At 41.6% G+C, this 14,440-nt stretch overlaps 1 protein-coding gene across 3 annotated transcripts in view; it reads right to left on the bottom strand.

Moving 5' to 3' along the window:
• ANXA11 (annexin A11) overlaps window positions 1–14,440 on the bottom strand; it is a 57,811-nt gene that overhangs the window by 17,958 nt on the left and 25,413 nt on the right. For 2 of the 3 annotated variants that reach the window (XM_073353239.1, XM_073353240.1), the window contains exons 2-7: window positions 5,963–6,023; window positions 4,199–4,311; window positions 1,716–2,120; window positions 1,139–1,226; window positions 594–688; window positions 14–127 (exon numbers count right to left, since the gene is read on the bottom strand). In XM_073353239.1, coding sequence (XP_073209340.1) covers window positions 14–127; window positions 594–688; window positions 1,139–1,226; window positions 1,716–2,120; window positions 4,199–4,311; window positions 5,963–6,014 — 867 coding nt within the window. In that variant the 5' untranslated portion in view covers window positions 6,015–6,023. Of the gene's footprint in view, window positions 1–13; window positions 128–593; window positions 689–1,138; window positions 1,227–1,715; window positions 2,121–4,198; window positions 4,312–5,962; window positions 6,024–14,440 lie in introns of those variants that run through there. The other variant, XM_073353238.1, reaches the window with a different exon arrangement.

Below are 14,440 nucleotides of genomic sequence, written 5' to 3'. Positions count from 1 at the left end.
TCCCTAAACAAACCTTTATAGCCTCCTTTATTTCACAAACATCATACATGACAGGTGTCTTCAGCATTGCCAAGACTGTCTTCTCAAAGTTGCCCGACAGCTCAGATTTAAGATCTTTGATCAAATCCTGATTGGAGATAATTTTTAAAAAGGCTCAGAATCAGAGATATTGACAAATACTAGCATTAGGTTCTTGCAGCTTACTGGCACTTTTTCACATTCAAGAATAAGTAGCACGTACACAATATAAAATTGTTCCATTTAACGGTACTAATGGTAGCAACTGACAACAACTTTAAAAAAACAAAAACCTTCAAATGTTGTGTACTGAACAAAAGGTCAAAACGAACAGTTAGCAAAGTGGACTGACACCTTTCAACCAAACTGGATTACAGGCTGGAGGTCAGGGAGGGTAGAGCTATACCTGCATGGGCTATGGTGGCTGCCCACCCATACCAGCACTCCTTTATGAGTGATATCAACATTGGTTAATTCTCAGTGTTTTTTCAAGCATTGGGTATGTTTGGCCCGTTGATAAAAGGCATGGCAGCAGGTGGTGGTTGGCTCTTTGTGGTCTGCTGTGAAATACTTGCCTTTCCATAAGCTGTTTTGAAGGACAGGATGATCTGCTGCCTTTGCTTGTTTGAGCGACTTCCAAGACAATCTATAATCGCCTGCTCATCAGTTCCTGTGAACACAAAGGGTGCATAATGTATGACATTTTAAGGCTATCACATTCTATTAGAGTCTGATCCTGCTCCTACTTATGTCAGTGGCTAAATTCTTTACTTTCTTGACTTTACTAGGAGCTGAATTGTACCCTTACTGCACAGCGTCCCCAACGTATCAGATGGGACATTACAGCAAGTATTCTAGTTATATGCTATGATTGTCAAATTAATTCCAGCACTAATCTCAACTGCAAATGAAATGGAAAGAAACATACCAGACTCATAACGCTGGTTATTCTTGTGGTCTCTCCCAGCTGATTACCTCAGATAAAGGTTTAGTTTCTTACAGGAAGGATAATAGTCCTGGAACTATTCCACTCTTCGCAAGTGTAACAATGAAGAATGGCAGCAGTGGAGCAATGGTGCAATACCACTTTCAACAGAAACTAAGCCCATGGACCACTCACCAAATCCCTTCATAGCTTTTCTCAAGACTTCTGCATCACGCAGGGGGTCAAATCCTGGTGCACCAGTGATTGTGCCTCGGTTTCCAGACTAAGTCATGCCAATAAAAAGGATAACTGTTAGATACTGAATTAGCTAGAAAACTAGATTTCACATCATTACTAACTTGCCCCAGTCATAGCCCATGTCAGAGAAGAAACAAAGAAAATTACGATGGAATTTAAATGGTTTATTCATTTTATACTCAAACTATGTTGACATATGGAAAAGAAAGCCTCACGGGTCCTAAACACAGCATCTCATTAATTAAGGTTTCATAAAGTGGTATAGGCAAATGCAAATATTTTGTTAGGAAAGGCAGATTCAATAAGAGGGATTTAAAACTCGCCTTAAGAATTTAATTCAGGATAATTTTGCTAAAATTAGATTTAATGTCACTCAGTCTGTATTTATATTGTTGCTATCTGAATAAGAGCTCTCTCTCTGGCCAAACCTCCTCCTTCGTCCATGATTTTATTGAGCTGAGTTTGTTTCTGGTTCACGCAAAGGAAACATGCAGCAATTAAAAATTAAACACACTGAAATGTCTCTTACTGCTCCAGGTGTGATTGTGGGCATCACAGATCCTGAATAAGAAGGCACAGAAGGATTCACAGCTGGGCCTGACGGATAACTTGGCATTGGCTGTTGCCCAGGTGGTAGCACTGGCTGCTGCCCTGGGTAGGTCATTGGCTGCTGCCCTGGGTAGGTCATTGGCTGCTGCTGCCCTGGTGGTGGCATGGGGCTGCCTGGGTATCCTGGATAAGCTGGCATTCCTGCTGGTGGATTTCCTCCAGGTGGGGGGTACATTCCATAAGAGGCTTGCTGTCCTGATGGAGGTTGCCCGAAGCCCCCAGGAGGGAGAGGGGGATAGCCTCCAGGTGCAGGAGGATATGCGCTTTGTGGTACATTGGCACCTCCGAAGATTCCTGACAAATTAGAAGCCTGCAATGACCGACAATTAAAGCAATATAGATTAAGATGGATCAGGTGTTGACTTTCAATTGTGTACTTGGCACTGTTTTAAAAAAATTAATAAATAAATAAATAAAAATGAAGTAGAGAACCCCCTCCCCCCCCAGGTCAGGAGAGGGAAGAGTATGTCCATGTGTGAAAATCTCCTTTCCCAAAGGAAAGAGATTGACCAGTGTTAGGGAAATGGCTGTTGACCTTGCTGTTGAAACTGACCCCATCCCATTCTGGGGCAAAATCTATGCACTACATGAAACATATGCAAGAGTTGTAACGCATGCATATCTGCTACCATCTCTTCTTAAGTTTCTCTACCTCAGCCATCAGAACTACAGCCTCCAGCATTATCGTCCCCATGCTCACACAACAAGCACTAGTAACCACGCCATCCTTACAGCTAAAAAGGTTCTCTCATTAACACCAAACACTAAAAAAAAAACAAACAAGGCAGAGGTCAATTCCTTCTCTGATCATGATTGTTTTACTGTATCAGCAGGGATCTGCTCTCAGATACTGTGAGTAAAACACATTTGCCCTCCTCCCCGGGGTATTTTACGTGGCAGACAGATGTGCTAGTAGCTCATAATTCATAAAAGCCTCTGCAGCACACTTGGGCATCTGGGTAGAATCCCACTGAACCATCCTTCAGTGATTGCACTGTGCTCTTGCAAAGTACTCCTTTTCCAGTAGCATAAATGAGATTAGAACAGAATGGTTCTAGTCAGTTTCATGCTGCCTGTCCTGCCACTTACACTACTGAGAACACGCTGCTTATTTCAATCTGTAGCTACCAAATATCTCCATATATTAAACACTCAGGAATTCACTTTGTGGTGCAAATGTCCACAATTTGCCCAAGTCCATTGTATAAACAGAGAGACCAGGTGGGTGAGGCAATATCTTCTATTGGGCCAACTGCTGTTGGTGAGAGAAAAGCTTTCGAGCCACACCGAGCTCTTCTTCAGGTCTGGGAAATGTTCTGCCAGTGTCCCAGCAAAACGCAAGGTGGAACAGATTGTTTAGCATAAATAGTTAGCATATTAGGGACCATTCAAGACAGAGTGGCTCCTTAATACCTCTGCAGTCTTAGGACAAAAAGGGGGGATACTGAGTTACAGATTTTTGTAATAAGTCATAAATCCGGTGGCTCCTTTCAGTCCACAATTTTTAGTGTCTAGCAGAGTAATGTATTTAAGCACCCAGGCTTGTCTTTTGAAAAACTGTAGGTTTCCTTTGAGGATGAGGATTGATAGGTCAGATTTAGATTGATCACTTTGTGTATAAACAGCATACAGTGAAAGGATATTTATCCACCATTTCAGTCTTCCTGCAGCTTCTGCTTTGAGCACAAGAATAAAATAAAAATAAAGAGATAAATCACTTCTGCATTTTCCTAGGTCTACAAAAGTTACTTTCACCATAATCTGTTGCAAGGAGGAATATCCGGGCTTAGAGAAGGCATGTAGGAGACAAGGGATGAGACACTGTCTCACACTATGTAAACTCAGCTAAGTCACTTGTTTGAGTGAGCAAGGCTGTGAACTAGCTGAAGAGTTAGGTAAAAAGCGGAACTTGGACTGAGTTTTCCAGTGTGAACCAATTAGCCATATGCACCAGCATTATTAGTTCTTCCCCATCCTCTGTGCACTGCGAGAGTCACAATACCAAGCCAAGATTTAAAAAAAAAAAAAAAAAAAAAAAAAAAAAAAAAAGCCAACTTTCCCTAAAGTTAGGCTCCTAAACCCATATTTAGTTGACTAAATTAGTGGCCTGATTTTCTTAAATGATGAATTCCCAGCAGCACACATTAGCCTCAAAGGCAGTACTTTTAAAAATCAGGCCATGAATTCAGCCACTACATTCTTCCCATTTCCCCCCCTTCCTGGGAATCTTGCCCCCAGAACGTATGGCGCTTTGGACTACTCCTATATGTTCCTAGGCAAAAACACACAAACTGAAAACATACCCAACCCTCTCGCTGCTACGGTAGAAATACAGCTTGACATTGAAGTAAATCATCTTTAAAATACGTTAAATGGAAATATACTTACCATCCCTGACATATAGTCTGGATTAAACTGATTGGCATAGTTGGCAACATTTTCCAGTCCAATTGGAGGTGGATTTGCAGGGGGATAGCCAGAACCACCCCAGGGATTACTACCTGAAATAATCAAACAGTCACCTTGAATCACAAAACTTCAAATGAAAAGGAGTACTTGTGGCACCTTAGAGTTAATTAACTTAGACTTGAATAGAGACTGGGAGTGGATGGGTCATTACACAAAGTAAAACTATTTCCCCATGTTTATTCCCCACCCCCACCATTCCTCAGGCATTCTTGTCAACTGCTGGAAATGGCCCACCTTGATTATCACTACAAAATGTTCCCCCCCACCCACTCTCCTGCTGGTAATAGCTCACCTTAAGTGATCACTCTCATTACAGTGTGTATGGTAACACCCATTGTTTCATGTTCTCTATGTACATAAATCTCCCCACTGTATTTTCCACTGAATGCATCCGATGAAGTGAGCTGTAGCTCACGAAAGCTTATGCTCAGATAAATTGGTTAGTCTCTAAGGTGCCACAAGTCCTCCTTTTCTTTTTGTGAATACAGACTAACACGGCTGCCACTCTGAAACTTAAAATGTTTTTCTGCCTTATTCATTACTACTTTCATTTTTTAACTGTAATATCTATTAAAACGTAGGCTGCTTGGACAAGAGGAAAACAAACTAAAAGGTCTGCAAGGTTCAAATGAGCAGATCTCACATCTACCCATGGCGATAACATGACCATAATAGGAAAAGAAACCTGACCAGAAACATGCAGTCATGTGTGAAGTATCCGTGGACCATTATGTTCTCTATTAACAAAAGCAAACTTGGTAGAGTTATATAACAGAATATAGTTAAAGACACTTCAATCCTCACATGTAAGGACTTGATCTATTTTGGGATTGTAGCAGTTGACACTGGATATTCAGTGTTCCAATAGGATGGACATTCTCAGGCACTTCACAGTTCTGGTAACACAGCTCTCTCTTTTTATCCCTTCATTATCAAATCGGGTCAAAGTTCAAACACTGTTCTAAAACAGTAGCTACAGAGGTTTTAGTTCCAGCACTGCTGGGAGCCCTTGAGCAGCCTTGTCTGTTTGATATGCATTTGGCGGTGTTCACTGCTTCATCATATTATGTACTGCACTGGGGAGAACGTTAGGACCAAGGCCCATGTGGCTTATTGGTCTCAAATTACACATTAGATCCTCACTAAGCATGCAGCAAGGCCCTCTAGTTCTTTCCCCCATCCAGTGCCAACAAGGGCATTTTTTCTTGCTATTTATTTATTCTGGGCAAAATTTTCAGAAGCGACTACTAATGTTGGGTGCACCAGTTTTTGGGTGCTCAACATGAGACACTCTAAGGGGGCCTGATGTGCAGAAAGTGCTGAGCCCCTTCCATTTGGAAATCAGGCTCCTTTAAGGCAGCACAAGTTGGGTACCCAGAATCACTCATCACATTTGGAAATCATGGTTTCCGGTATCAAAATCAATGCATTTTCTACTGACCTCAGTGTTGAGTGTGCTGCAAGTACCTGTCCGTTAGGAGCAAGACTGAAAGTACTCAATTCATTTCATAAGAGGCCACATAACCACCAGACATAACAATGCTCATTCACTCCTGTCCTGAATTTTAACTGATGACCTAGACACAAAAAGGTTCTGTGTTCCAATCCCCAATTCCTGAAACCATTCAGATCCCTTTTTTTGTGCTTTGTCTCCACTTGAATTGGGTTGTTTGGATAAGTTACCTGGAGCTGCTGGGGGGTACCCGCCTGCTGGAGGATAGCCTGGGTAACTCATTGCTAAGACCTGAAAAGAAGAGAGAGACAAGAATTTATGAAGTTGTTTTAAAAAAATATTCTGTGTTTTATACACCACATACATTTATTGTGTAGATGGTGGGCTAATAAACTTTAGATCTCTCTGCGCTACCCTTATTGTGTAAACCACACAGTTCTTTCGGACACACACACACAGAGACATGAACAGAGGTTCCCTGTTCCCAGCTCCTGGTGCTGGATCAAGGAATATTATGTGTGTGACAGTGTGGTAACACTTCATGTTAAGAATAAAGTAGCAGTACAAGTACGCATACTCAAATGACACAAAGAGCAACAGCAATTGACAGCATTCAAACGTTATATAATTAACCTTTATACCTGTAAACTCTGCCCTTTGCATGTGTTAATCATACCTGCCTCTCCATCTATTAACTAGCCTGCCTGACCCCCCAGTTATTCATTAACAACATGGGGGCTAGTTAGTTATCACAATGATTATCTCCCTCCCCCAATAATCATGTAAGCCTCGATCCAACGAAGTGCTTAAGTTTTGATGATTCTAGTCCATAATTAGCTAGCCAACCTTTCCCATTCTTTCAGTATGACGGGTTTCAGAGTAGCAGCCGTGTTAGTCTGTAGTCGCAAAAAGAAAAGGGGTCCTTGTGGCACCTTAGAGGCTAACAAATTTATCCTTTCAGTAGATTGTTGACTAGCCACTGTTCAATCATATAGTTAAGTGGGCATTGCCCCAACCCACTTGTAATCCTTACTGTACTAGTAACCATCATAGTTCGCCTTATTAGTGGAGAGTATGAGTGTTAGTTCACTAATGTTCCCCATGCCTTGCGCTGCCCTACTCTACAAGGCCATGCATAGTGACTGCATTGGGGTTTAGAGCTTTCACTGTGGGATGTAATTTTGGTCACTGGGTTTGGCATGCGGGTGCTTGCATGGGTGGCCTGTGTTATACAGGAGATCAGATTAAGTGATCTGGTGGTCCTTTCTGGCCTCAAACTCTATGGCTATGTTTATACTTAAAATGCTACAGCAGCACCGGTGCTTCAAGTGTAGGCACTCCCTACGACAGAAGGGGTTCTCCCATTGACACAGGTAACCCGCCCCCCCCCCCCCCCCAGAGGCAGTAGCTAAGTTGACAAAAGAATTCTTCCGTTGACCTAACGCTGACGACACCAGGGGTTAGGTGAGCTGAGATACGTTGCTCAGAGATGTGGATTTTTCACACTCCTGAGCGATGCAGCTGGGTTGACCTAACTTTTTAGGTTAGGGCAGGCCTAAGAGAGGGTGGGGCACAGTGGAAGTGCAGGAGGACATATGCGATACTCGATATTAATAGAATTTGTAAACAGGTAACAGGGAGGTGTGGGGGGAGAAAATCATGTCAAATTTTGGCTACATCAGTCTTGACAGTGTCCCTTTAATCAGTAAAGTATATGAAATAATCAGCTGCCAAAATAATTGCAGAGAGAACAGAGATCCAAACAGGAAAGACAGCTGCACAATCCCAACAATGGTTTCCCAAGATGAAAATAAAGGGTTTGGGTTTTTTTTAATTACTTAAAACAAAAAGCAAAAAAACTTGACCCAGAAATTAAGAGGAAACATTTTTAAATGGTGTGTGAGGATTTTAGTCTTGTGACTCCTACCAACTAATTTATCTGAGTCATGTGGTTACCCAGACACCACTTGGTTGATTTCTCAGGGTGTACACAGTTTATCATTATCAGGAGCTTTTTTGAGTCTAACACTTTGCTAGTGATCCTACTGAAACACTGATTCTAGATTTGAGCATCCTAGTAAATGATAAGGAAAACCTTTGAGAAGCTGCTACCCATACAATGGGATTCATGCACTCGCCCTTTGTTGTATATTTATCCTTCCACATGTTTTGTGAACTATTTAAAAGAAAAAGTGTATATTTCTGACTGTAATACAGTCAGTCTGTTCTTTAACCTTTTTGGTTGCAGAAGCAGGATCTCCAGGCATTAGCCAGCAGTGTAATGAAAGCAGTATAGGAATCTGAGATTGACAAATGTCCAGTGAATCTTCACTCCTAGGTTTTCCAGGTTATTTTTAGTGGTAAGAAAATACCAATGTCTATTTTAAAAAAATACTGTGCAGAGACGAGCCCTTCACTCATGAAATGTAGTATACATTTGGATATGCAGAGCACTGACTGGAATACAGCATCATCTCTCATTACCACTTACTGGACATGCACATCACATGCTATTGTCACTCATCAGAGCTTGAAATGATTGGTAAAACCACAGATTTAACTGTGGATAAACGAACCAGACGTCTTCTTTAGAAACACATTGTGACTGTTTCAGTGAAATTGTTTTTATTAGAGAATGAAAAAGGTTCAAGACTTCAACTACTTGTGGTTGCAAACCTACCAGCCTTTCACCTTTTCTTGCTCATCAGCAGAAATAAAGGAAGGGACATCAATGACTTAAAAAATTATACCTCGGTCTCTAAATTTTATGTCCTCTCTTATTTCAGAGATCTCCTGTAATGACTCAGACTTGCGAGAAAAGTATTGCTTTATTTTTTAGTTTGTTCACATTGGGCACCTGACAGCATTGTGTGTCTAGTCAGTTTCGCTATTTCTTCTGCCTTCTTGGATTCATTTCCCTCTTCAGTTTGCATGGATCTTTCACAAAGCAAACAGTGTACGAAAACCATTTTTAAAGAGGCACTGGGTGATCAGGAAAGGTCACAGAAAGTGGCAGGTGTAAGTGTTGTACCTAAAATGCCTATAACCTCATTCTAAAAGGCTGACTGGGTTTCAAATTGCTGGTGCTCATTTAACTTAAGAGACAAAATTTGAAGAACTGCAATACAGATTACACTAAACAGGGTAGACTAACCAAAGTCCAAAGAAATAGGTTGGATATACAAGAAAATCTATTAGACTGGGTACTTGAGAATGTACTTTCCTGGTGTGGAGTTCAGCATTAGAAAGGCAGAGAGTATTGTCTCACTTCCAGTACAGTCAGAATGGGATGTCTGCTCACATAGGACCAGTTCCCTGAAATAAGGATTTCCCTGCACACTAACTTAGCCCGGGTATTTACCCAATCACTCGTCCCCTGCGGCTAGTGCAGTGGAGGCTTCATATTGCTGCACCCAGGAAGAACAAGTGGCTCCTTCAATTAACTGTCCCTGTGTCAGGAAGGGAGCATTGAGGAACAACAAGGGCTACACTCTACAGCTGCAAAAAGTATCTGTGAATGCTGTAATGTCCATTCTCTACAGCTGGTGTTAACAAGGTTAATTATTTAACCAACTCCACCAGTCAGGAGAATGAGCAGGAGGAATCTCAGCAGAAGGTGTGGATGTTTGTGTATATTTAGGTCTCAATCCTGCGAACTGATCCTTACAAGCGGACCCTCACACACATAGAAAGCCCCACTGAAGTCAATGAAGCTGCCTTCTAGTGCTGGGATCCATCTGTACAGATCTGATTGCAAGACCATGGCCATCATTTGGCTTCTAATGCCCAGCCAACCTACATTTAAAAGAAAGGGGCATTTAAAAAGGAAAAAATTCTGTACACCGCGTGAGGTGCCCCCTCAATATTCTACAGAAAGCAGTAAACATTTCCCACATATCCCTGGTTACTTACATAAGCACTTACTGACATGGTAATATCTACATTCACTGAAAGCATTTATAAATGCACAGTCGTTGCTCGCAATTAACTTGCCACCCACACACAGAGGAAATATTTAGCTGCAGGGCCACACTAAAGAAAAAACAGATGCATCTTGCACTCATCCTAACAACCACCAAGTCAGGAACTGGCAACTGTAGTAAATATGATCCACTAGAATTAGAACGGGCCAGGCAAAATACTAAAATTTGGTCTCTCCAAATTTTGCAGGTATTTTTCAGATCTGAAACCAAAACTTTACAACTCACCCAGATCCCCATGATGTCTCACGCCAAAACCCCAGATCCAGAACACATCTAGACTTTGACGAAGGATTGGATCAAGATCCAAATTTTGTAGATAAGGCCTATTTCTATTTTGAATAGATTTTTCATCAGATTGATGAAAGACCGGGTAGGCAAATGAATCCAATTCTCTAGGATATACAGACTGCTGTCAAAATCCTATTGCTTACTTTTGTCATCACCACATTCTCACAGCTTCCCTCTCCTGCTCTCAGGTCTTAGGCCATGTGGGCACACAGTATGACCTAGTAGATAGAGTACTGGACTAGGACTCGGGAAACCTGGGTTGTATTCCTGGTTCTGCCGTTGGCCTGCTGGGTGACTATGGGCAAGTTACTTTCCCTTCTGTGCTTCAGTTTCCCCATGTGCAAAATGGGGATAATGGATCTGACCTCTTTTGTAAAGTGCTTTGACATCTATAAGAGCTTTATAAGAGCTAGGTAGAGAAGCCTAGAGTATGTTAATGCACATAAGCTTCAGAAACAACAATAGCCCAAAAGTTATTCAGTAAACGATAATCCTTGAATCAGGGTGAACAAGGCAGCTGATATACAAGGTCCCCCTTCTTTCATGACTGCCAAAGAGTTAAGGATTTAAGAACATGGGGAAAACAAAAAAAAAACTCTTTCCTCTATTGCAGTTAGAGAAACTTTAAGAGTTTGTGTTTTATGCTACAGTATTTACAATCCAAGAATACAGACACCTTCACCCACCAAGAACCATCTTCACAGTATAAATATCACAAATTTAAGAGCTATATTCCCTTGCACAGACTTGGGAGATTGAGCTTTTTGCTGCCGTGTCACTGGTTTGAATTTGGCATAGGTTCAACAGCAGCCTAAAACAGGTGTCAGCAGATGTGTGACTGATCAGAGGCCTATAGTGACTCATTCCTTCCCAGTCGTAGCGGAGACACGATGAAGCAATTCAGACAACCCCTTAGATTGTCATGGGCTTGAGATAAGAAAAATATCTGTGAACAAAACTCACTTTAGAGATTTTTTTTATGATTCATCTAGATGGTGCAGATGTGCAACTCTTCCCCCTTTAGCTAAGGGATTAACATGGTGAGTCTCATGCAATCATCCAGATCTTGCCCTCAGATATGCGCATGCAATTCTCTGACTTCCCTGTTGATCAAATGCACCCCAGTGTTTGTACAGTCTACCTAAATTCAGATGGTCCTCTACCGTACTTCCCCTAAGACAGACGCAATCTTGCAGAGTGCTAGAACCCCCCACCCCCCCAGCTCCCACTGTAATCAGTGGTATGTGAGCATGCTAAGCCCCTGGCAAGATTTGGCTCTTTAGAGCTGTTTCATAGGAACAGTTACTGCTTCGTGAGATTTTTATTTTTAAATTATTCTTGCAGTATTTTTGGTCTTTTAAAAAGCATTTCACTTTAAGAAACAAAACGAAAGCAGAAAAGAAAGAAGAACATGACAAGGATTAAAGAACAAGAATATGCTTACACATATTTTTCCCTAAAAGTGGGTTAGGAACAATGTGCCAAATGAATGTGTTATGAATTATTCCTTTTAAAAAAAATAAAAAACCCACACAATCTCTAGGTTGTCATAAATATAAAGGGAAGGGTAAACCCCTTTGAAATCCCTCCTGGCCAGGGGAAAGCTCCTCTCACCTGTAAAGGGTTAAGAAGCTAAAGGTAACCTCGCTGGCACCTGACCAAAATGACCAATGAGGAGACAAGATACTTTCAAAAGCTGGGAGGAGGGAGAGAAACAAAGGGTCTGTGTCTGTCTGTAGTCGTCTTGGCCGGGGACAGAACAGGAATGGAGTCTTAGAACTTTTAGTAAGTAATCTAGCTAGGTATGTGTTAGATTATGATTTCTTTAAATGGCTGAGAAAAGAATTGTGCTGAATAGAATAACTATTTCTGTCTGTGTATCTTTTTTGTAACTTAAGGTTTTGCCTAGAGGGGTTCTCTATGTTTTTGAATCTAATTACCCTGTAAGATATCTACCATCCTGATTTTACAGGGGGGATTTCTTTATTTCTATTTACTTCTATTTTTTATTAAAAGTCTTCTTGTAAAACACTGAATGCTTTTTCATTGTTCTCACATCCAAGGGTTTGGGTCTGTGGTCACCTATGCAAATTGGTGAGGCTTTTTATCCAACATTTCCCAGGAAAGGGGGGGTGCAAGTGTTGGGAGGATTGTTCATTGTTCTTAAGATCCAAGGGTCTGGGTCTGTAGTCACCTAGGCAAATTGGTGAGGCTTTTTACCAAACCTTGTCCAGGAGGTGGGGTGCAAGGTTTTGGGAAGTATTTTGGGGGGAAGGACGTGTCCAAACAGCTCTTCCCCAGTAACCAGTATTAGTTTGGTGGTGGTAGCGGCCAGTCCAAGGATAACGGGGGTAATATTTTGTACCTTGGGGAAGTTTTGACCTAAGCTGGTAAAGATAAGCTTAGGAGGTTTTTCATGCAGGTCCCCACATCTGTACCCTAGAGTTCAGAGTGGGGGAGGAACCGTGACAAATGTGTTATGAATTATTCCTTTTAAAAAAAATAAAAAACCCACACAATCTCTAGGTAAAATAGATTGAGCAAGTTTTATGCAGCTGTTCCACACATCACATCTGCTACATGAACACTGACTTGTGTATTTTGAGCTCTATTTGGTAGCTCAAGTTCTTAGAACAATCATAGAATATCAGGGTTGGAAGGGACCTCAGGAGATCATCTAGTCCAACCCCCTGCTCAAAGCAGGACCAATCCCCAATTTTTGCCCCAGATCCTTAAATGGCCCCCTCAAGGATTGAACTCACAACCCTGGGTTTAGCAGGCCAATGCTCAAACTGGGGAATTAAAAAAACAAAACAAAACAAAACTACAATTTGACAATTAATACCTTGCAGCCCAATGGGGTCACTGAAATAAGAGGCTTTAAGGAACGGAAGAGATGTAAAGTATTTTGGAGTCAGTGGCAGAAATTCAGCTTTATTTGATTGGCTACTGAAGTGCTGTATTTGTTCTACAAGCCAGGTAAGCTGCAGTCATCTCATGTAAAACTTCCCAACCCTTGCTTGGATTCTGCAACTTCATCATCATTTTAAGGACAGATTATGATCTTGCTTACACCTGCATAAATCAGGAGTGACTCTGCTGAGGTTATAAACAGAGCTAGTAGGAAAAGTAATTTTTGTCAGAATTTTCAAACCAAAATTGGGTTTTCAACTAAATAAAGTTTGCTGTAGACAGTGCCAGCTTTCCATAAAAATTTTGAGTTTTCATTGAAAGAGTGAAAGTTTTTGGTTTTCAGGTGAAAATTTCTTCTTTCCTCTCTCTTTTTTTTAAAATTATGTAAAGTCAAAATTTTCTGCCAAATTTTTTTTGGATTTTTTTCCCCTTCATTTTAATCAAAATTTTCTGCAGGAGGGAAAAAAAACAACATTTTCTAACCAGTTCTAGTTATAAACCGGTAGAATCCAAATTAGGCTCACAAAGTGTATCTAGCTCTGTGCCCCAAGGGACCACAAACTGAAGCATAGGCTGATGAACCTGGGAGGCAACAATAGCGAGAGAGGTCAAAGCCAAACCACCCAGGGAACACATTCAAAGAAGAGCTGGAAACTATACTGGTGGCTGTGTTCATGACGGAACGGAGATGTGCGACAGTATTGTGACATTCTTCCTCCTTGAGCCCTATGGAAACTGCCTCCACAAGTCTGCAGATGCTGTGGAGAAAGACCACAAAACATCACCTCCCTTAGAACTCAGGTATTTTCCACACAAGAAACCTTCCCTGCACACTGAAAATGGCAGGGAAGGGAAGAAGTTTCGTTCAGCCAGAAGGTTCACTGATTCAAAGCCCAGTGAAGCCACTTCAGTATGCTTCAGGTTGATCCTTGAGGTGCTCCTCTCCCGCCTCCCCTCAGGCATCAGTTGGTTTCCAGACACTGTGACCGTGACTCTCTCAATACCAACAATGGCCTTGTGAGCATACATTTCCAGCTTGATCTGAAGTGGGAAGTAGCAAGGGATGAAGGGACAGGGAAACCAGGCCCCACCAACAGGATGCTGTAGTGGAATTTTGTATCTGAGGGAGTTTCCAGTCCCACAGAAGGAATGAGTCCCACCCTGACCAGCTGGGACAATGATTGGAGGGAAACCTCCATGAGTCAAAATTGCCGTATTTTCAAACAAATTTTTCCAGTATAAACAACCACCTATCTCAACATTTGTTCAGTGTTTTGGCATAATCCAGAGAAGTGCTGGAGCAGTGTGAAATATTTAATAGTAAAGGACACAGTCAAGAGCCCCCTGCCCTTATATTTCCTATCATTCTCCCATTGCTATTGCTCACAATCAGATCTTAAATCAGATCAAAATCAGATCTCTGGAATTGAGATTGCTCTGCTTAGCAGTATTTCCCCCTCCCAGTACCCATGATGGGGGGGTGGGGGGGATGTCTCTGTGTGTGTGTGTGTTGGGGGGGGATAC

The sequence above is a fragment of the Lepidochelys kempii genome, chromosome 7, assembly GCF_965140265.1.
Source record: "Lepidochelys kempii isolate rLepKem1 chromosome 7, rLepKem1.hap2, whole genome shotgun sequence".
Classification (NCBI taxonomy): domain Eukaryota; kingdom Metazoa; phylum Chordata; order Testudines; family Cheloniidae; genus Lepidochelys; species Lepidochelys kempii.
Note: the sequence above shows the minus strand (reverse complement) of the source record. Positions and strands in the feature narration are given on the sequence as shown.